Source organism: Pteropus medius, unplaced genomic scaffold, assembly GCF_902729225.1.
Source record: "Pteropus medius unplaced genomic scaffold, Ma_sr-lr_union100, whole genome shotgun sequence".
Classification (NCBI taxonomy): Eukaryota; Metazoa; Chordata; class Mammalia; order Chiroptera; family Pteropodidae; genus Pteropus; species Pteropus medius.
Genome location: NW_024353907.1, coordinates 2,231,733 through 2,256,285, shown reverse-complemented (window position 1 = coordinate 2,256,285; position 24,553 = coordinate 2,231,733). Strand labels below are relative to the sequence as shown.

At 37.4% G+C, this 24,553-nt stretch overlaps 1 protein-coding gene across 1 annotated transcript in view; it reads left to right on the top strand.

Annotated features, from left to right (window-relative positions):
- Window positions 1-24,553, top strand: part of EFHC2 (EF-hand domain containing 2) — a 168,706-nt gene that overhangs the window by 92,632 nt on the left and 51,521 nt on the right. The window contains exons 9-11 of the mRNA XM_039851558.1: window positions 3,576-3,718; window positions 6,195-6,391; window positions 9,374-9,504. Of these exons, the coding sequence (XP_039707492.1) occupies window positions 3,576-3,718; window positions 6,195-6,391; window positions 9,374-9,504 (471 nt within the window). The remainder of the gene's footprint in view (window positions 1-3,575; window positions 3,719-6,194; window positions 6,392-9,373; window positions 9,505-24,553) is intronic.

The following is a 24,553-nucleotide window of genomic DNA, read 5'->3' as shown; positions in this document are numbered from 1 at the left end:
GCAGATTCTGGAAATATTTTGAAGGTCAAACCAATAGTATTTCCTGACTGGGTATGAAGTGTGAAAAAGAGAGAAGTTAAGGATGACTCCCAAGGTTTTGGCCTGGGCACCTAGAAAGATGGAATTGCTATCTATTGAGATGAAAAAGACTTTCAGTAGAGTAGGTTTGGGGCAAAAGCACAAGTTCAGTTTCGAAACAAGTTAAATTTGCAATATCTATTAGATATCAAGTGGAGATGCTGAATAAGCAGTTGGATATATGACTTTGGAGTTTGGGAGAGAGGTCTGCGCTAGAGATAGAAATTTGGAAGTCATCAATGTGTGGATGGTATTTAAAGCCTTGATACTAGAAGAAATCACCACGGGAGGGAACATACATAGAGAAGTAGATAACAAAGTTATTCCTTGTTATCCCCAGGACACCCCAAATTAAGAGTAAGAACCAGCAAAGGAGACTGAAAAATAGCAAACAAGGAGGTAGGAGCAAAACCAAGAGAATACAGGATCCTGGAATCCAAGTGAAGCAAGAGTGTCACAGAAGGAGCAATCATTTGTACCAATTGCTGCTGATTGGTCAAGTTGGACACAAAAATGAACCATTGATATTGGGGAGATCTTTGTGGACCTTGACAAGAGCAGTTTAGGTAGAACAAACCTGATGGAAATGTATTTAAGAGAAAATGAGAGAAGAAATCAAGGCAGTGATGATAGATAACTCCAGGCTGTGTGTAGAAAAAGTTAAGACATAGCTACTGGACCTAGGAATTTATCAGTTGTTTTGGGACAATAGGAATAAATACATTTAAAAAAATCAGCCAAGATTACAAGTCTATACAGTGCTAAATTGGGTACCACAGATTATGATCTGTGTAGGAGGTGTGAGTAGATGGTCAGCTGGGAGGGCAGCCATGGTCAAGGAGAGCTCTACTGATTGGGCCCAAATGGATGGACAGTACTCTGGGCAGGCATAAGAAAGAATGAGGATGTGCTCTGGGATGACACCAAGCGAAGACCTGGAAGCAGAAACGAGCACAGAATGGAGCAGTAAATGAAATGGCTTATGTGACTTGAATAGAAGAATATGTTATAGGTGGTCACAACAAATAGCTGTTACGTGTGTGTTTTTGAACTTTGAGGCTCAATGTCCCAGAAAGCCAGATTGAGCAGAATAGGTGGTGATACAATAGGAAGCAGTGGAAATACTAAAGTTTTTAGAGTGCTGGGAGTATTGTGATAGTGTTTAGAGAAGTTTGATAAATTAGCTTAATAGTCAAGAAAATATCTGAGGATACTTGCAAGTGTTTTTCAAAGTGTACTCTGGGACCACTTCATTAGAATTCCTTGGGGAGCTTATTAAAAATACAGGTTTCTTGAGATGAAGCTAACTAGTGAGTCCATATCTCTGAGGGTGGGACTTTGGATTCTGTATATTTAGCAAGCTCTCCAGGTGACTTATACACAGTAAAGTTTGTGAACTGCTGGTCTAAACATTTTGTTTGAGTAGATTATATTCTTGATTGATGAGCTCTCTAGAACACTAGAATTAGGTGAAAAATTGACACATTAAAAATGAAAAATCCACACTTACCATATATACTTATAAATTTATGTAAGTGCTAAGAAGCTATATTTACAATAGCATTCATTTGGCCTGACATTTGACCTCATTCAGTTGTTTCAATGATATTTCAGGCATCCGTAAAAGTTATGGGTATTTTATTAGAGAGGGTTACCAAATCTGTTTGTTACTTATAAATCTAATTATGTACTAGAGAAGAAGATTGACAAGGTATAGCTTCCCCCATGTACCATGTCTAAAGTCTGGGAAACTAGGAACTAAGAAAACAGAGCTATGGAGATCTAGCTGTTTTGCCCAGTCTGCCCTGGGGCTACCCTTCCAAATTGCTGGTTTTCATCTCATATGAGGCCTCAAACTGGGAATTGTGGCACCATGTTTTTTCAGTCCTGCACCCTTGGACAATCTGAGAAAGGGGCAGAGGAAAGCACTTTTTGTTTCTGCAAATCGGAAATGTTTTTGTTTTTGCTTTTCTATTTTTTTTTTAAACAGAAAAATTCAAACAGGAAAATTCGAAAGTGACGACTTCACTGCTTAGAGTTATGACAGAGAAGTGACAGAGTACATGGTTTATTTTACTCTCTGCCTCCTTGGAGTAATGATTTTGATTATCAAAGACCTCCGAGAGGGTTTAGGATTTGTTAAGTAGTCTACATTTCACTAACTGATATTTATAGATATGCTTCTGCTGAAAGACCATAAATTAATTTCTTCAATGACAAGGCAATCAGCTTTGGGAACTTTTGATTCTAGACTTCAATCTCGTTTTCAGCCTACTAGACTCTTCTATTCATGCATAGAATTGTAAGTGCAAATTCCAATTTATATGATCTTATAACAACTTTCTACAAACATTAATTGAGTACTTACAATGTAAAAAGTGTTATATTAGACAACAGTTAGTAAGATGCAGTCCTAGCCCCCAGAAAACAGACTTGTAATGGCTACTTACAATATAAGTGATAAGTGAAATAATATTTAATATAACAGTTGACAGGGAAAAGGTGATTTTTCCATTGAAGTGAGTTTGGGGATAGTTGGGAACTGAGGGATTGGCTCAAGGAAGGAGAAGATGTGGGGCTAGAAGAAAGAATAGAAATGGGCATGAGAAAGTAGGAGGTGAAATAGAGAAGTGGCCCCAGGCATCTGTGAAGCACACCTGCTGGCATGCTCATGCTCAGGAAATGAAGGCCAGGTGCTGTTCTTCTTGCTGACACGATTGTTGTGAGTAGGGAACAAGCTTTGTGAGTAGGCAACTACCGTTTAATGCAGCTGGTTTGCATAGTATGTTTATGACATGTTTTGGGTACATTTTCCCAGCGTACCCTGGACATCTAAAGAATAAGTGATGCTTTAATACATTGAGAAAATTCCTCTGCATATAGATTTAGAGCCTTAGTAAGAATATGGTTGAACATTTTCAACTTCAGAGAGTTTATCCTATTCTCTTAAAACTATAACACACTTGGGGGATAGGGGATGGGTGATATGGGCAAAGGTGGTCAAAAGTACAAACTTCCACTTATAAAATAAGTCATGGGAATATAATGTGTAGCATGGTGATTATAGTTAATACTACTATATTATATATTTGAAAGTTGCTAAGAGAGTAGATCTTAAAAGTTCTCATAACTAGAAAAAAATTAAGTCTAAGTATGGGAGGTGAACATACAGTGTAAATATATATATGCCTTACTGTTAAAATGTACAGCTGAAACTTATCGGATTTCATTAACCAATGTCACCATAAAAATAAATTAATTAAAAAAATCTTGCAACTATGTATGGTGACAGATGTTAACTAGACTTATTGTGATGATCACTGCACAATATATACAGATATTGAATCATGTACACCTGAAACTAATATAATGTTATATGTCATTTATAACTCAATTTAAAAAATCCATGGCGCACGTTTTGCAGGTTTTATTTTACATACATAATGTATGGAAGATTACTTGTATAATGCTGTAACCCTCATTTCTGTTTCATTTAGCTATGGCAACATAAGCAACATACTCCGTTTTTTTGCGAAACTAATCACACACAAATGTGCAGATGTGGACAGGCTGTTTATTATTTCATATTTTCTCAGTGATGACACAGTTTCAGTGTTTGAACCCATAGAGAGGAATTCAGGTAAGAGACATCCTTTCATAGCAATTTCCTTAGAACAATTAACTGTCTCTTCATTTTGAAAATTAGGGAGTATAATCTAATTTTATAGCCTAGGCAATCTAAGATTGCGGCTTTCATTTTTTTTAACCATTAAAGTTTATTTTATAAAGATCTCTAAATGGGAACCCAGACATATAAAATGAAAAAAAAAAAAAGGAACAGTTTTGGTTGGATCAGGACTGGGGAACTTGGTATGCCTCCTTTTGGACATTATCCTCCCTTCCTCTGCGGCTTCTGAGGCACCTCTGTGGAATCCAAGGGCTTCAAAATCATGAGCTGGCTACCGCCCATTCCACTCACATCCAGCAAGAGGGAATCTGTATTCTTCATAGTACCACTTACAAGACTTGCTTAACTATAAGACAAGAATCCCAGATTAACAAATTTAATCTTCAGAGTCCATCTTCCTTTGGTTTTTCTGTCTGTTGAGGCTGTTGCCAAGGTTCTGGCACCCAGGCCCATGGAATGCCTCTCCACAGTGTACTGATACTATGGCCCTTGCCGAGGCAAGCCATTGATTTTGACTTACCCAATTATGGAATTTCAGAGCTCTGTTCTTGTCCCAACATGTTTAAAACTTTTACCTGTGCTGAAGACACATGTTTGGGAAGAATAATCAGTGGCATGCTGGTTAACAGGCCCTATGAAAAATTTTAAAGGCCCTAAAATTTGTACCATTTGCCCATTTCTGTGGTATAAATACCCTAGCGATGGCCATTTTCAGTTTCAAGCAACTAAAGTTTAACCACTGCCTTGCAAAATCTCTGAAAATTGAACAGTCAGCCATGATGAACTGGTATGAGCCACTCAACACACCAGTGAATAATGAATCATTTGTATAATTAAGTCAGGCTCCACAGTGATTTGAATAATGGCTCAAATCTTAAAATATGAAACAAATAGAGATGAATATAAAGTCATGCTCTTAGAGATCAAAAACTCAACTCTATACATCTAGAATGGGGAAGATATGGCCAAGCCAATTACAGCATATTAAAACTGAAAGGGTGCTGGTAGTCAACTACATGCTTACCAGTAATAATAGCAGCCATGATTGAGTAATTACTATTGTCCTTACAAGAAATTTATAAGAGGAAAACCCTAAGATGAGGATTTAAAGTACAAGAGATTTATTAGGGGAAATGCTGGTGAAGGAAATTGTGGAAGGAGCTACAAGACAACCAGAATAGTCATCAGACTGCATTGCATGTCTGATTCCTGCGAAGGACAGAGGGAAGAATGAAAGGAGGAGGTTTTAGTCTGCAGTGAAATTCTGAGAAAGTTTCAGTAAGGCCAACGGGGAGTCCTAGAGCCAAAGCCACTAGTTGGAGGAACCCCTATCTTGCGGAAATGGACCTGCCTTCATATCTTTACGTTATTTAGTCATTTACTGGCAGCAACCTATGGGAAACATGCCTTCAGCATAAACTCTGAGGATAGATTTAAGAACATTGCATCTGGGACCTTACGTCTCCTATGTTCCCCATCAGTAGCCAACCTGAGAAATACATTTTCATAGCACCCACAAATTTTCCTATTTTATAAGCGAGAATTCAGAGAGGTTCAGAGAGATTAAATAACTCCTAAAGATCATTGAGTAAGCAAGTGACAGAGCCAAGATGGACTCCAGCTGTATTTGGCTCCAAAGCCTAGTCTTTTCATCACCTGTGGTTTCTGAATATGGTAGGAGGAGTGTGATGAAGCTGACTCTACAAGCTCATCTAGTCTCAGGTCGTAGTCATAGGTCTGAAGATTTCAGTTCACTATCAATTAGAAGATACCATTGTCCCCATGTTCAACTCTGCTTGCTGATTTCCAAAAGGTCAAAAACCAGATAATGCCCAGAAGAGAGGAAATGAAATGGTGAGAATTCTGGAAAGCAAGAAATATGAGGCATTACTAAAAGAAGCAAAGATATTTTGCCTATAGAAAAAAATAATTAAGGGGACTCCCATTGTTATCCTTAAACAATGAAGTAAGCTCCTTTCCAGAAGCGGAGCATTTTACACTTAATCTGCATGTCGGAGTAAGTGTAAGATATCATCTTGGACAAATGGGTGGAAATAAATTCAAGTACCTAGTCGTGTTCAAAAATATTCACAGATGATTACCTTCCTGATGTCCCAGTTCCCAGTATGCTGCTGGGCATATAGCAGGGAATTGCGAAGTGTTTATTGAAGTGTTTGGACTGGGAATGGAGTAGAGAGAGGAAAGAAAAGGTTGGAATGCCATATCACTTTTCTCTTTACACATTCACCTAGGAAATCTAATTTCTTAACCCGCTGTCTCATTCTTCCCTTCAGTCTGAGAATAATAGGCAATATGAGTTCACAGTTAAGTTGTATGGTTTGTGTTTGAGTTGAAGTAACTCTAAAGGCAAGTTGTATGGTTCTGTTAAGAATAAAGGCTACTTACCAACTTTTCTCTTTTTCTATAGGGAATGCTGGTGGGCAATTCTTAAAAAGAATGCGTGTTAAGAAACCTGGACAAGAAGTCTTTAAAAGTGAACTATCAGAATATATGAAGGTTGAGGAGCTGTATATTGGAGCCACAGTGAATGTGAATGGCTACCTGTTTCTTTTGCTCAATGCTGATGAGTACACTTTAAAATTCATGGAGAAGAATTCAGAGAAGGTGAGCTTACTTTGTATAATCTTTCACTTGCCTCTCAGCACTTTGCAATCTGTGTTTTTCTTTCTCTAGGACTTTTCTTCTTCATCTTGCTACCCATTTTACATTGTTCATTCACACATGTGGGCATGAATAATGGATCCGTGTGACTTGGCTAAAGGTCCTGTCACAGAGGCCAGGTCCCGGTCTACTCTGTTTACACTCTGGGTCCTTTGCTGCCTAGCACCACAGATGCCAGGCACAGGAAGCAGGCCCAGAGTTGAATCAAGTTTCCTGGGTTTTCTGCTGACGCCAACAATGTTTTCAGAAAGAAATTCATCAACTATAGGAAAGGAAGAAAATCTGGTACCACACACTGTGCTGTCCCAGTTAATTGGCACAGGCTTACAAGGAAGGCTAAGACCTGACAAACAGAAACCCCAAGGGAATGCAAAAGTTGCTGGGGTTGCAACTTTCCATAACAGGAGCCACCTGAGGCCTAAATAAGATTTCAAGGACAAATGGGCAACAGTAAGCTCAGAATTTTCTTTTATTTGAAATAAGATGGCAGATGGGTACGGTTACTAAAAGTATTATGGCAGTGCTGTTTAGTAAAAATAACGTGTTGATAAAATCTTGATTTTAAGTGTGGAATAACTTGGTATATAAACAACGTATATTTGAGAGTCATTGCCTAATATCGAAAAATCTATCTAGAAAAATTTAAAAAACTGCCCGTAAGAAATAATATTTATGAGCTAATTATATACACACACACACACATGGTATTAATTATATATAAAATGCTCAGGGGTAAGTTGCTAAGATCAGTCTTTCTGTGTATGTCACATCATCCATGTCAATTTGGTCTTCTGAGAAGCATATGCCAAGACAAAATTAGATATGTAAGAGATGTATTGGAAGAAATGCGTATGAAAGATAAAGGCAGAGAGAGCAGGAGTAGGTAGGGAGGCAGATGTGAAGGTCTGAGCCCTAAGGAGGAGAGGGAAGGGAGGAGGACAGGGTAGGAAGAGCCTCAAATGTGGCACAGTTCTGACAAAGTTTTGGCCAGGCCAGCGGGGAGCCCAGAGTAAAGACTGCCATCAGAGAAGTTCTGTGTCAGATAGAATGGCCCACCTCTGGTGCCCTCACCATGTTGTCATTGGGGGGAACAGCCCAGGGAGAGTGTGGCCTTGGTAAGAACACTGCACAGATCCTGAAGTTATAGCACCTGGGGTATGTCAGCTAACAATGCTCTTCTCTGCACAGTCTCTCTGATGGTAGGCCTGCAGGGCTGCCACATTATCTCTCCATTTGAAGTATTAGAAATTTGGGTTATTGTAAAATCATGAACCAGTATCTCTTGAAAAGCGCTGAATTCAGGTGAGAAGCTCAATAATAAGGTAGTTAGATTTCTGGAGACCAGCAGGCTTAACAGGGAAACCTGACTCCACACTTAGAAGTTGAGAAAACTTAGACATGTAATTTCCCGGAGCTTCACTTTCCTCATCTTTGAAATGGGGGTAACAACAATGCCTCTTTCATAAACTTGCTATGAATATTAGATGGGATAATGTGTGTGAAGTGTTTTAGCTCTGTGTGGCTCATAACAAGCTCAGTCAGTGCGCAATTTACAATAGCTAATATAGGGCAGATCTATACCTTAATGTAAAATACAGTTGACCCTTGAACAACATGATGGTTAGGGCTGCCAACCCCCCACACAATAAAAAATCTGAATATAACTCTTGACTCCCCAAAAACTTAACTACAAACAGCTTGCTGCTAACTGGAAACCTTACTGATCCATAACATAAATAAACAGATATTTTGTATGTTATATTTATTATATACTATAGTCTTACAATATAGTAAGCTAGAGAAAAGAAAATATTAAGTAAATTATAAGGAAGAAAAAATACATTTGCAGTATTTATTGAAAAAAATTCACATATAAGTAGAGCCATGCAGTTCAAACCCATGTTGTTCAAGGGTCAACTGTATATAGCACATGGATGTATATACATCTTATTTTGTTTTATTTTTCAATTACAGTTGACATACAATAATGAATATGTATTTTTTTAAGATATAAAGGACTTTTCTAGTTTTAGAAGATAAAAAGCTAGGGCATTACCTGGTCTCAACATTCCAAGTGAAAAATTGCATAATTTTAAAACTACCCTTAACAATGAGATTCTAAGCAGAGAAAGATTATTATACTCTGAGGAATCTTTTCAAAAGAACTAATAGATCCTATCATGGAAATAGAGGAAAGGAAATATGAAAAAGGAAAGGAATGGGGGTTTACATTAGGTGCCAAATCTCCTGGTGGAAGAGAGAGAGCTTTATGCTAAATTGCCATCAGAGTTCTAATTTTCTTATTTAGTCTTCTCATTTTTTAGCTTCTCGCTGTAATTATTTACAACCTTATGCTTTACTGGATTGTATAAAGAGTATTCTTATAGAGTCAAAAACCAAAGCACAGAGTAGGAAACAGGAACTGGGGACTGTCTGGAGAGTAGATGTAAGGGGATTGCAGTGTGTGTGAAGCTTTGACACCCAGCCTTGCTCTGCTCAGTGTATTGCCTGGTGGCCAACAGTTCTGGGAGCCCACTCTAAAGATCTGGAGAAAATGGGGGTCCGCTCATCTAATTTTGAATACCCATTCTCTCCATTAGGGTCTCCCAACATACTGGACCAATGTCTAAGAGTTAAAGGGAAGAAGCTGCTAAAGGGGAAGCAGGCATTGTTTTCTGATTCCTGTGGCCTGCTGTCCCTTAAGTTCATTTCTCTTAGATCTGGGCCTATGCTAATGTTACTCGTCCTGAAGCCTTAACTGAAAACAAATTTAGTCCTGTCTTCTCTGTGTTGATTTCTATGGAAAGACATGGCCAGCTAACTTTAGGTTCCTAATGTGAAATCTTTTTCCTAGCCATCAGAAAAATTGGACACCCTATATCTCAGGCATGTTTAAATATCTTTACTATCTCTCCCCTCTTCTAGTTTCCTTTCAGCAACCTTGAACTTGCTCTACAAAAGCTGAAAGATGAAAAATCAAAATCCAGAGAGATCAAACAGGTATTTAGGGATGCTGATCCTGCGTTCACTAAGATGGTGGATTATAATACATTCAGGTAAGCCATATTCTGCTAGCAATAGTCTGTTTTCCCCTCAAGATTGTTCAAAGACCAAAAAGAACAATTTCTTCCCTAATGCTTTCTAAATATTATGTATTTTTTATTAGAAATTGGCATTTCTTTCCATTCCCATATTACTTCGTAGTCAAATTTTGTCTTTCTAATAAATCTCATGTATTTGCATATTTAAAAAGTTTATAGGTGAGAACAGAGGGGCAAAAGCCTAGAAAGTCAGTCAGTCACATTGTCTTGTAAATCGTGGCATTGAAGGATCTGGGGCATGCGGGGAGGGGTGCATCTGAGTGAGAAAGGCAGAAAAAAATGTAGCTAAGAACCACCCTCCCAGATCTGGTCAACAAAGGAAGAATATCTCCCTAGGAATGTGATCCAATTGGAAAAGATAATGGAAACTTTACTGAGGATCAGAGAAAAGATGATAATATATGAGTCTGTGTGTATGTATGCTTACACACGTATGTGTATTTTGAAAGAGATAAGAATATAGAAATCGAGGGAAAATATGACAGTAGTTAGAAATATTATAAGAAATTATGAACAATAAAGATTTTCTCTAAGGTAAAGCCGAATTCTAGGATGGTCCAGTGGCTAACCTAGGCAAATTTCCAAACAGCAGATACACAGGGAAATTCAAATTCAGGGTCTTAGTACAATTGTGAGACTTCTCTTAGCCTGAGAACAAAGTGAATGGAGCGTTCAGGATAATATAAATTAAATCATAGATGGAGGACAAAGGGGACTTTCTCTTTAGGCTGAGAATTCTGGCTTCTGAAGACAATAGTGACTGAAAGCTATATAGGAAACTCGGCTTGATGCAGTCAAGATGTGGGCTAAGAAATGAGGAAGTCAGCCCAGGAGAGGGTAGAAGGGAGATCTTTCCAACTTTGTGCCTGAAGTTGCCTATTGCACTAATATCTAGTGACCTGAGTCCACCATGAGGCACAAAGTGTCCCAAAAGCTCATTTGTTGTTTTAACAAAGCTCTTTTGTTTTTCCAAAATGTTCTTTTGAGAGAAGCAGTCAGAGGACATATTTTTATTGTTTAGAATTCCCAACCTTCTGGGATCAGTAAGAATTTATAGTTCTTTGTGATTGTTCATAGTAGTACACATGGCCGTGGCCTTTTGCAAAATAAGTGGAGACAGAGTAAAGAACAAAGACAATAGCTCAGGGCATGGACTAATGGCAAGCAGTGGAGGAGAAAACAAATTTCCATCAGAAATGAGGGAGTGGTTTTATTTTATTATTTTGTGTCCTTTTACTAAAGCACCCATTCTCTCAACACTCTAGCAAAGTCTATTGGAAACACTTTACAGAATTTATGGGGCTTTAGGGGAAGAACCTCAGTCAAGCAGGAGATCCAAGCAGGAAAAGTTGTTCTGTAGATGGAGGTCTGACCCCTAACCCTAATTGCAGGTGGAATAAAGCAGTGGTCCCCAACCTTTTTGGCACCAGGGACCCCAGTGCTCCTATGAGAATCAACTGGCAGTATTAGTCCATGGCCTGAGTATGGGGACTCCTGGAATAAAGGACCATTGCATTGTGCGATTGGAAGATGGCCTCAGGCATTGCATGCTCAGAAATAACAAGCTCCTGATCTTTAGGCCCTCTCCTGATCAAAAATTCCTTAAGATGAAAATCAGATCAGGTCATGTCTGGCTTGAGAAACCCTTTAGTGGCTTACCATTGTCCTTACAATAGGAGCCAAACATTTTACTGCAGCTGTCAGGGCCTTGAGTGATGTGACTCTCTGTTTACATTTCCAGTGTCATCACTTCTTTTTCTCCAGCCCTGTCCTCTGGACTTGCTGGCTGTCACTCAGTTTCTTAAACACATCAAGCTTTTTCCTGCCTCTAAGCCTTTGCACTCCTCTCTGCTTGGAATGTCTACACCATCATCCTTTTCACGGCAAACTAGGACTCATCATCACTTTCTCAGATGTACTTACTTTCTTACTCCTAACTAAAATAGTTCACTCACTTATCCTTAACCCCTTGTTAATATTTTTCATAATACAACTAACAATTACTTTACTTAGATATCTGTACTTGGTGTATGTGTGCTTGTGTGCGCCCTATCCTATTAGAATATGAGCTTTCTAAAGGACAGGGACCTCGATGACCCTGTTCACTGCCCTTCCCCTGGCACTTAGTGCTGGACTCAGTACATACCATAGTTCCTGAATGGAATAATCAACTACTAGAATTATTCTTAGGGCTTCTAGTTTGGAGGTGGCGGCATTGTCTCCAGATGAGAGTGTAGGCCAGGAGTCAAGATGTCTTGCAGGGTCCATATGACATGGTCAGTATTGGGCACTGTGCCTTCTGTGGTTGGCCCACAGCTGTAGGTCCTTAGTTTATGGTCTTCATCCCTCTCTTTTGCTCCTCATGCTCATTCCTGGGCAAAGGAACTACATAGTTAGTCGCTATCACACCACACCCTATAATTCTGTGCCTGGCACTTTTACAAGCTAATATTTTTCTTTTATTTATATGTATATGTATGTGTATATTTTTTGGCTCTCATCACCAGAACATAACCTTATCGAAGGCAGTGACCTCTTTCTTGTCTTCTGCCTTAGCCTTATCAATTTTCACAATGCCTGGATGGTAGGGTGTTAATAAATATTTGTTAAGTGGCTGCATTTTATCCAGCCCTCAGTGCTCTGGCTGTCAGCCAAAGGCTGAGTTCTCCACATTAGCTCTTCAAGCTCAGACCATTCTCCTGAACTATAAACCTGGAAATATGAATGCCTCTGGGACATCTCTCTCTTAGGTGTCCCTTAGGCATCCCAAAATAACTTACCCTAAATTGACCTCATTTTCTTCTCCAATGAAGTTGCATCTGGAGACCCTATCTTGGTAAAGGCCACCATACTTGTCTCCAGGGCCTGGGCCAAGGTGCCTTGTCTCTCCCCTCTCTCCTACCTTGACTTCTCCCAATCTCTTGTAATTGCACTTCTTAAACTACCCCTCTTCATCCCCAGCTTCATTGTTGCAATTCAGCTTTTCATCACTGTTCACTTGAGAGCTACGTAACTAATCTTTGCTTAACTCTCATATTCTAGTTTTGCCAGAGTGACCTTCCTAAATTCTGATCATGTCATTCCTCTGCTCTAAACCCTACAACAGTTCTTCATTGCCTTCAGGGTAAATCCCACCCTTTCAGTGTTTCATGTGAGTTTGGTCATGATCTGACCCTTGCCTATACCTCTCGTTGTTTCCATCTCACTAGATTACTTTTGTAGACGTCACCATTTATCGAACATTTATGTTGGGCCAGACATCATGCTAAATGCTTTTCATCTGCTATCCATTGGTAGCCCCCGTTATTTGTTTACTTTCTTGCCTCTGCAGTTGGCTCTTGCCAAGTACAATAGATGTTTGTTGAATAATTTAATGAATGGTCTGATTTCTCAAGAAACATTCAGTCTACAGTTTGCAGCAAACAAGTAAATAATTGATTACCTTGCACTGGGGAAGGGCAATCTGTCTCTGACTATAGGGGAGTCATGGAGAGCTAGGCCTCACTCACACAAGCCAAGTGACTTGGACAACTCACTTCACCTACCTGTACCTCACTCTTTGTCTATCTAATGGTCTCCAAGGCATGTTCCAGGTGCTAACATTCTGAAACTCTTAAAATGTAGGTTTATAAACACACTTGTAAAATATTCCCCTTTCGAATTCGTGCGTTGAAGTAATAGAGTAGGCAGGCAGAGACAGGATTGTGGTGTAGGCCTCTGGACTCCATTTCTGTAGCCCTGACTCTCTCCCTTGCTTATATATCTCACACTCTCAGTATACATGTGGGGACTTAGCCCAGACCTGCTGGTCTGGGCAGTGGTCCAAGCCCTGGGCATTTTTCTTCTCAGGGATTAGCCCCACTTCTCAGGGATACGCCCCACTTTTCAGGGATACCTTGAGGGCAGTTGCTAATAAACTACCTCTGCATAAGGTGCCAGGGTCGATAATGGATTAATAGGTTAACATGTAGGCCTTCCTGAGATATTTGCCTCAAAATGGACCAGAAATAATGCAGGGATGGGAGAGAAAAGGAGGCACTTTGGGGAGGGAATGTTTCTCTTGCCTTGGGGTTACTAGTTCTGTCTTTAGGCTGGACCTAGTTCTCTGGGACCTTTTTTTCATGGTCTGTCAGATTGGCCTATGAGAGTTGCTGATCATGAGCAAAGAGCATGCAGAGAGCCTTTCTCAGAGTCTCAATATCTGACGGCAAATTTCATCAGGGAGTGGAGCAGGGACTAGGCCTAGCAGGGTTAGTGTTTCCAGCAATTGGGAACATGGGCAGGGCGAGGCTTCCCAATGTGGGCCATAGACTCTTAACCACAGGTGGCAGCAGCAACAGCGAGGACCCCATGCCAGGGAAGATGTGGCCAGTCCCCGCCTCTGGCCACCTCCCAGAGCCTTGATCTACGCATCAGAGATGACACTCATTCCATGTAGCCTGTGTGTATTTTGGGTTTCTTTGTGCTTCCCTCTTCTCCCTACTTGGGCGGAACTCTTCGAGGGCAGGGCCCATGCCCATTTCACCCTTGTCTCTTTCCCAGATACCTCCAGTACTGTTTCTCAGGCCTCAGTGAATGTACTGAATTATTACACAGTTCCTCCACAGACCCCCATTATCAACTACAGGGTCAGGAGATTTCCTGTGAACATCCACCTAATAAATTCCTAAGATTTAGAGCCTCAAGAAAATTTTCTTTCTTGTAAAACTAAAATTCTTCCTGAGGGAGGTAGTATAACAAATAGATCTGATTTAGGACTTGTAGACCTGAATCCAAATCTCAGCTCTGCCATTTGTCAGTGTAGTAGTCTTGAATAAGTTGTTCAACAATGTTTTCACCTGTAAAATGAGGATAATAATACCTACTACATACATCCTTTGTGATGAATAACTTTGATAATGTGTATAAAGTTCGTATTTTAGCACACTGTAGTGCATAGTGGACGCTAGAAAACTAAGCCCTTTTATCAATAGTTACAACTTGGTGTCACTGAAAATAGAAATAGGAATCTATGTTCTGTTTTTGGTATTTCAATGAGTTAATGTATTTACCCATGATGAGGTCATTGAAAACATTCTTTAATAAATGAGGTTGAGAGAAACTCTTTAAAAACTTGTAGGCCACAAAGGTAGAAAATAAACATCATCTTTGGTGGACCAAGGTTGGAAAACATTAATTTAATCTACCCTATTACAGTCCTTTGCTTCAAGGAAGAAGATTGTAAATTTAGTGCTTAGAACATTATAATGATCTCATCTTGATTTATCTAGGACAATTAATCTCTTCTTTTATGTGGTTTTGCTTTATATTTGAACAATTCTGTATACATTATTATTGGTGTTTTTATTGTAAGCTATCTAACATATTTTAAGGAAGCCACTGTCATGAATCTTTATGAAAAAAAATAAAAAAGACAAATTCCAAAAGCAATCATATACTCTCATCAAGAACCAAATAGACACTGTCAGTGTTCACAGCATATCTTTGAGATGGGAGCTTCAGCATACATTTTTGAAAACAGCATTTTGAACCTTCCTAAAAGCATTAAATATAAATAATGTGATGTCATAAAAAGAATACTGGCTTGGGAATCTAAAAGACCAAGATCTTTGATTTGATTTTGTCACTGCCCGATGGTATTTGTATTGGTGAGGGCTTAGTTTTAAAAAGCAGAATCCTCTCTGGCTAGTTAAGCAGAAAAGGAATTTATTAAAAGGATCCTGGGAGGTTCACAGTATCTTTGGAGAAATAAACTTGAGGCTAAATTCTAGGAACAGTGTCCAGAAATGGGCTGTAGAACTTGTCCGATGAGAAAATGGCCTCTGTTACCACTGCACCACCCACAACTTATTGCTACATTTGCTCTGCTGCCAAGAACTTGATTTTACTGCGGCCATCACTACCACCACTTTTGGCAACCTTGCATCTGTTGCCACCCCAGAAAGCCGAACTCTTCTGACACTAAGTGTGGCCCATACCTAGCTGGTTTTGTCTGTTAATCTCTTTCAAGTCAAAGTCTTATGTAAACTTCCATGGGCCACCTGGGCTCCTTATGTAAGGAGCCTGGATCACCTGCTTGTTTCCAACTGCAAGGAAGGCCGGGAAATTGAGCTCTGACTCCCATGTTGGGGTGACAGAGAACATAATGTGGGAATTTCTCCAAATATAGAAGGGTGGTTTAAAAGGTACTCTTTTCATTTGCTGCGATAGCAAATCCAAGCCAAGATGAGGCAAACAGGGAACATAAAATGTCAACATTAGGGACTAAATTCCTTGTTTATAACCAAACCACGCAAAACACTTGCCTAATTTTAGAATTTTGCAAATACTGTTCTGACCCACCAAGCAGCAAGCAGCTAAACAAAGTACAAAGCCCTCCCTTCCCCTCTGCTGCTTTGGCAATCTCTAACACACCTTTCTAAGTTTAAATTGCCTTAAATGAAGTTATTGGATTAGATTCAAATTCCTAGATTGAAAGCTGGCAATTGTATTCATTTGGCTTTTGTTTAATATTTTTAAAATTAAGAGTTTAAACGTAAAAATCTATATATCTGGTACCTCTTGAAAAATAAAAATGTAAAAATCTATATATCTGGTACCTCTTGAAAAATAAAAACTTTCCCCATGATAACAACCAGTTGGGAGTGAGTGGCAGCTGCTCAACTGTATTTCTTCCTAGTCTCTTCAATTCCTTATTGTCTTGTACCTTCTCCCAGTTATTTTACCTGTATACTCTAGGTACGTACTTGACTAGATAACCCTTGGTTTAGATCATCATAAGGTCCCTTCCAGCCATAAAATCCTATTATTTTCTTACCTTAGGTATAGTGGAAATAGGCATTTAGGAATAACTGATTAAAGAGCCCAAAATGGAACTGAAGACCGATTTTTAAATTAGAACCCAAATATGATTGTGTATCTAAAAATCCAAGACTCCATTTAAAAATGGTTAGAACTATTCAGAGTATTCAGGAAAGTAACTAAATACAGAAAAACTGCATAAAAAGCAGTAGTTTTACTTTATACCAGTAATAACCACTTAGGAAATGTTATGTAATGGGGGATACTATTCACTATAGCAACAAAAATCATGAAATACCTGGGAATAAATTGGATAAGAAATGTATAAGACTAAAATAAACACAATTTCAAAACTTTATTATATCTCTGAATGGGAATGCACTATTTTAAAAATTCTAATCTGTCCAAATTAATCTAGATTTGAAACAATTCCAATCAGAATTACAATGTGGATTTTTGTTGTTGCTGTTGTTAGATTTGGTTTTGTTTTGTGGGTTTAGGGGAAGAAAAATTGGCTCATTGATTATGAGGTTCCTCAAGAAAAATAAGGGATTGAGAAATATTGAAAAAGAAGAATATTAAAGTCTAGATACTAGAATTTATATAGTTTGTAGATATTTGAAAACATCAAAATGTACAATGAGAGGAATAAACCAACATATCAGTGAACCAGAGTATAAAGTCCATAAAAAGACCCATTTTTATGGACTCTATTGTTAGGTATATAGAACATTTCAAATCGGTAGAGAAAGAATGGATTATCAATAAAGGTTTTAGTGACAATTAATTGGGAAACATTTAATACATTTTTAGTTTGCAGTAGGGCGATTTCCAAAAACCATAAAGGAAAAGTTGACTGTACTGACTATGGAAAATTTTTATATTTCTCTATGGCAAAAGATACCATAAACAATCTTAAAGACAAGAGATAAATTAAGAGAAATATTTAGAACCAATATAAGAACCAGGGGATTAACATTAAGGATTTATTAAAAACTCCTTTAAAATCAACAGACAAAAATGGTTTAAGGACAAGGATAGACAATTCTCAGAAGAAATACAAATAGCCTTTAAATCTATGAAAAGAAGCCCAATAATGGTGCAAGCTGAGACAACAATAAACTATAATTTTCATGGAATATTATGTTGGCAGCATCTTAAAAGAATAATATAACTGACTGTAGGTGAGCATGTAGGATAACAGGTACTCTTATTTTCTCTTAATAGAAATTTAAATTGGTTCAGCATTTTGGAGGGCAATTGGTAGTATCACGTATAATGTTTAGACTCTTTTACTTAGTAATTGCACTTTTAAAAACTTTGTATTCAGAAAATTTTTGACAAGTAGATTGTAATAGTTGTGCGTATGTGTGCACACACACAATATTTATTGCAACAAACTTTGTAATAGAAAACATTTGGAAAAATCAGTTACCCAACAGTAGGAGAATAGTTAGATATATTCTATTGAATTAGTTTAAGACAATACTGTTTAGCCATGAGAAAGAATGAGATGGACCAAATATGCATACCTGAAGAAATATTCAATGTATTAGCCAGAGTTACAAGTAACCCCAACATCTCAGGGCACTTAATTTATTGACGAGTACTAGTCTTATGGGGCCATGTGAAGAAAGAGGGAAACCAGATGTTGGTGAATAGCACTAATGGCTACTATATATATGTCATGCTATTTTATAGATAAAGCAAAATTCAGAAGTCTGTATAATGTGATCCTATTTATGCCAAAAATCTAAAGGTTATGTGTGCATGTATATTTATTTAATATTTCAAGGATTGTATATCCTTTAAAGAAATCATAGCAGACTACACATCAAGCTGTTAGTAGAGAGAGTATGCCTCAATCTTTAACTTTTTCTTTTTTTTTTTAACAATGAAGCAATTGTTAAAAAAAATAAAAAGTTAAAAACAAATAAAACCCAAACAAATAAAACCAAAAAGCCTGGGCAAAGAGCACTAAACATTTTTTATTTCTTGCTTCAGTTTCCAGAATGATCTAATGGAAAATGCTGGCAGAATGTTCTGAGCAAAAGTCGAGTCTCAGAATAATAGAGCATGGTATAAGTTGTTTCACTTGAAGGTCTACTCTGATTATTGGTTAGAGTCAAATAATTTCAGTGTGCTCATTAAAATTCTTATGTTATTGGCCAGAATATTTTATCTTAATGTGACAAAATTCTAGAGCTTTAAAATTAAATTTTGGGGTCAAATTGTTTTTATAATTTTCAAATTCTTACCAAATTATCAGCAAAGTCTTGCCCATTCATTTTCCTCCAATATCTTATGAAAAATTTAAAACATTCAAAAAATCTGAAAGGATTGAACAGCGAACACCCATATACCTACCAGTTAGATGTTATCATTAACATTTTACTATATAGGCATACCTTGGAGATATTGCAGGTTAGTTCCAGACTACAGAAATAAAGCGAATATCACAATAAAGGGAGTCACATGAAATTTTTGGTTTCCCAACATTAAAAGCTATGTTTAAACTATACTGTAATCTATGCAGTAGCATTATGTGTAAAAAAGCAACATACTGTATATACCTTAATTAAAAAATACTTTATTGCTAAAATATGGTAACCATCACCTGAGACTTGATTGATTGATTGATTTTTAGGCGAGGCAACTCTTGGTTGATCTCACAGATTGCAAGGACCTTATCAGCTTACAATCCCCACTATCTGAGACTTTAGAGAGTCATGATCTTTTTGCTGGTGAAGGGAGGTTATTTCCTTGATGTTGATGGCTGCTGACTGATCAGGCTGGTGATTGCTGAAGTTCGGGGTTGCTGTGGCAATTTCTTAAAATGAGACCACAGTGAAGTTTGCCACATTGGTTGACTTTTCCTTTCATGAATGATTTCTCTTTAGCACATGATGTTCTTTGATAGCATTTTATTCGTGGTAGAACTTCTTTCAAAATTGGAGTCAATTTCCTCAAACTCTGCTGCTGCTTGATCAACTAAGTTTATGTAATATTCTAAATCCTTTGCTGCTTAACCTTGAACTGTTATGTTATGGAGATGGCTTCTTCCCTAAACCTCATGAACCAGCTTCTGCCAGCTTCAAACTTTTCTTCTAATCTTCCTCACCTCTCTCAGCCTTAATAGAATTGAAGAGTTAGGGCCTTGCTCTAGATTAGGCTTTGGTTTAGGGGACTGTTGTAGCTGGTTTGATTTTCTGTCCAAACCACTAAAACTTTTCCATATCAACAATAAGGCTGTTAAGCTTTCTTATCGTTTGTGTGTTCATTGGAGCAGCACATTGTATTTCCTTCAAGAACTTTTCCTTTGCATTCACAACTTGGCTGTTTGTTGTAAGAGGCCTAGCATTTGGCCTTCCTCACTAAGCTTAATTGTTTCTAGCTTTTGAGTTAAAGTAAGTGAGTGTGACCCTTCCTTTCACTTGAACACTTAGAGGCCATTGTAGGGTTATTAATTGGCTTAATTTTAATATTGTTGTGCCTCAGGGAATAGGGAGACTGAAGGAGAGAGAGAGAGATGAGGGAATGGCTGGTCGGTAGAGCAGTCAGAGCACACACATTATTTAAGTTCATGATCTTATGTATGGGCGTGGTTTATGGTGTCTCAAACAGTTACAATAGTAGCATCAAATACCACTGATCACAGATCACCATAACAAATATAATAATAATGAAAAAGTTTGAAATATTGTGAGTATTACCAAAATGTGACAGAGACATGAAGTGAGCAAATGCTGTTGGAAAAATGGCGCCATTAGACTTGCTCAATGCAGGGTTGCCACAAACCTTCAATTTGGAAAAAATGCAATGTATGCAAAGCACAATAAATCAAAGCACAATAAAATGAGGTATGCTTGTATTTGCTTTATTAGGAATTTCTCCATTTATATATCCTTCTGCCAATCCATTAATCTATATTAACTTTGGTCCATTTCAAAGAAAAATCACAGCCATCAGTTATTTCCTTCTAAATATTTCAGCATGCTTACCATTTACTTAGATCTTTAATTTGCTATAAAATTTATGTTCAATAAAATGCACAAACCTTAAGTATATATTTGCTGTTTTGACAAATACATTTACTTGTACAACCCAAATCGCTATTAAGACATAGAACATTGCCATCACCCCAGAAAGTTTCCTCACACCTCATCCCAGTCAGTCTTGGCACACATCCTCCATTAAATAAGCTACCACTATTATTTTTTTCACTGTAGATGGTGTTTTCCTGTGCTAGAATTTCATATAAATGGAATTATACATAATGTATCCTTATTTTTTCTTTATTTCTTTTTCTTTTTATTTATTTTTTCTGGAACAGATAGATTTGTTTGTTTGTTTGTTTGTTTATTAATTGTTTATTTATAACATTTTACTTATTTTTTCCCCCTCTCCCCTCCCGTCTGGCAACCACTAGTCCATTGTGCATGATCATGAGTCTCTGTTTGTCCTGTTCATTTGTTGCTTTTTGGTTTATATCCCACATATAAGTGATATCATATGATTTTCAAACTTTTCTGTCTGGCTTATTTCACTTAGCACGATTATCTCGAGGTCCATCCATGTTGTCGCAAATGACAGTATTGCATCTCTTCTTAAGGCTGAGAAATATTCCATTGTATGTATGTACCACAGCTTCTTTATCCAATCATCTATCGTAGGACACTTTGGTTGCTTCCATGTCCTGGCCACTGTGAATAATGCTGCTATGAACATCAGTGTGCAAATATCTTTTTGGATATGGGTTTTCAAGTCTTTGGGGTAAATACCCAGTAGAGGGATTGCTGGATCATATGGTAGATCCATTCTTAGTTTTTTGAGGATTCTTCATACTGTTTTCCATAGTGGCTGTACCAATTTGCAGTCCCGCCAACATTTTATGAGGGTTCCTTTTTCTCTGCATCCTCTCCAACATTTGTTATTACTTGTCCTGTTGATTATAGCTATTCTAACAGGTGTGAGATGATATCTCATTGTGGTTTTGAATTGCATTTCCCTAATAGCTAGTGATGTTTAGCATCTTTTCATATATTTGTTGGCCATTTGTATGTCATCTAGGGAGAAGTGTCTGTTCAGATCCTCTGCCCATTTTTTTGATAGGACCATTTGTTTTTTTGTTGTTATTGAGTCGTATGAGTTCTTTGTATATTTTGGATATTAGGCTGTTATTGGAGGTGTTGCTTGCAAATATATTTTCCCATTCAGATGGTGGTCTCTTTACCTTGTTGATGAGCAGAAGCTTTTAAGTTTGATGTAGTCCCATTCATTTATTTTTGCTTTTACTCTCCTTGCTTTTAAGGTCGAATTCACAAAACCCCCTTTCAGTCCAAGGTCCTTGAATTTAGTTCCTATGTTTTCTTCTATACATTGTATTCTTTCAGGTCTTATCTTCAGGTCCTTAATCCATTTTGAGTTAAATTTGGTTTGTGGTGATAGACAACAGTCTAGTTTTATTCTTTTGCAGGTGGCTTTCCAGTTTTACCAGCACCATTTATTGAAGAGGCTTTCTTTTCCCCACTGTATGTTTTGGCTTTTTTGTTCAAAATTATTTGCCCATATAAATATGGGTTGACTTCTGGACTCTCAATTCTGTTCTGCTGGTCCATGTGTCTGTTTTGCTGCCAAAACTATACTGTTTTGATTAATGTCGCTTTGTATTTAACTTGAAGATGGGCAGAGTGATGCCTTCAGCCTCGTTCTTTTTTCTCAGGATGGCTTCAGCAATTCAGGGTCTTTTGTGCTTCCATACAAATCTGATGATATTTTGTTCTATTTTTTTAAAAAATGCCAATGGGATTTTGATGGAGATTGCATTAAATCTGTATAATGCTTTAGGTAATATGGTCATTTTAACTATATTGATTCTTCCAACCCAAGAACACAGAATACCTTTCCATTTCTTTGTATCTTCTTCAATTTCTTTTAATAGGTTCTTATAGTTTTCATTATATAGATCCTTCACATGTTTTGTTAAATTTATTCCTAGGTATTTTATTCTTTTTGTTGCAATTGTAAAAGGAGTTATTTTTTCTACTTCTTTTTCTGACATTTTGTTATTAGAGTATAGGAACGCTATGGATTTTTGAACATTGATTTTGTATCCAGAAACTTTACTGTATTTGCTTATTGTTTCTAGTAATGTTCTTGTAGAGTCCTTAGGATTTTCTATATAGAGAATCATGTCATCCACAAATAGTGACAGTTTGACTTCTTCATCTCCTATTTGGATGCCTTTTATGTCCTTCTCTTGTCTGATTGCACTCACTAGGACCTCTAGTGTTATATTGAATAACAGTGGCGATAGTGGACAGCCTTGCCTTGTTCCTGATCTTGGAAAGTTTTTAGTTTTCACCATTAAGTATAATGTTGGCTGAGGCTTTGTTATGGCGTTTATTATGTTGATACTTTCCTTCTATCGATTTTGTTAGGTGTTTTGATCATTAATGGATGCCGTATCTTGTTGAAGGCTTTTTCTGTATTTATTGATATAATCATATGATTCTTATTTTTAAATTTGTTTATCTGGTGTATCACATTGTTCAATTTGCATATGTTGAACCATCCAAGTGCCTCTGGGATGAAGCCCACTGGATTGTTGTATTTTAATATGTTGCTGTATTCGATTCGCTAGTATCTTATTTAGTGTTTTTGCATCTGTGTTAATGAGAGATATTGGTCTGTAGTTTTCTTTTTTTGTGTGTGTTATATCAGAGTAATATTAGCCTCATAAAATGAGTTGGGAAGTATTGCCTCCTCTTCGTTTTTTTTTGGAAGAGTTTGAGGAGAATAGGTATTAAATTTTCTTTGAATTTTTGGTAGAATTCACTGGTGAAGCCATCTGGTCCTGGACTTTTACTTTTTGGTAGGTTTTTGATGATTGTTTCAATTTCCATTCTGCTGATCGATCTTTTTAGATTTTCCAGTTCTTGATTCAGTCCAGGAAGGTTGTATCTATGTACTGGTCCATTCCTTCTAGGTTGTTAAATTTGTTGTTATATACTTTTTCATACTATAGTTGTATGATGCTTTGTATTTATGTGATGTCAGTCATAATTTCCCCCCTTTAATCCCTGATTTTGTTTATTTGTGTCCTTTCTCTTTTTTCTTCAGTGAGTCTAGCCAGTGGTTTCTCAATTTTATTGACCTTCTCAAAGAACCAGCTCTTTGTTGCATTTATTTTTTCTATGTTTTTGATTTCAATTTCATTTATTTCTGCTCTCATTTTGATTATTTCTTTCCTTCTGCTGACTTTAGGCTTCATTTATTCTTCCTTTTCTAATTTTTTAAGATGAAGCATTAGCTTGTTTATTTGGACTTGTTCTTGTTTTTGGAGATAGGCCTGTAATGATATGAACTTTCCTCTTATGACTGCTTCTGCTGTGTTCCAAAAGTTTTGATATGTTTTACTATCATTATCATTCGTTTCTATGTGTCTCTTGATCTCTGTTTTTATTTCTTCTCTGATCCAGTTATTCTTCAGTAGCATGTTTAATCTAAATGTATTTTTGGTTCTTCCTGCTTTCTTTTTGCAGTTGATCTCTAGTTTCAAAGCATTATGATCAGAGAATATGGTTAGTGTGATTTCAATCCTCTTGTATTTGTTGAGGCTATCTCTGTGTCCCAGTATGTGGTCGATTCTTGAGAATTGTCCATGTGCACTAGAGAAGAATGTTTAAGCAGCTGTTTTGGGATGGAAGTGTCTGTAAAGTCAATTATGTCCAGTTGGTCTAATGTGTCATTTAAGGATATTATTTCCTTATTGATTTTCTGTTTGGATGATCTGTCCATATCTGACAGTGGGGTATCTAGGTCCCCTACTACAATAGTGTTTTGGTCTGTTTCCCCTTTTAGTTCTGTTAGTAATTGCTTTACATATTTCAGGGCTCCCTGATCGGGAGCATAGATATTACTAAGTGTTAAGTCTTCTCGGTGCATGATTCCCCTTATCATTATGAAGTGTCCCTCAGTATCTTTCTTTACCTTTTTCTTTTTGAAGTCTATCATTTCCAATATTAATACAACTACTCCTGCTTTTCTCTGAATGCCATTTGCTTGAAATATCATTTTCCACCCTTTCACTTTGAGTCTATATTTGTCTTTGGAGCTGAGATGTGTCTCCTGGAGACAGCATATGGTTGGGTTTTGTTTATTGATCCAGTCTGGAACTCTGTGTCTTTATTGATGAGTTCAG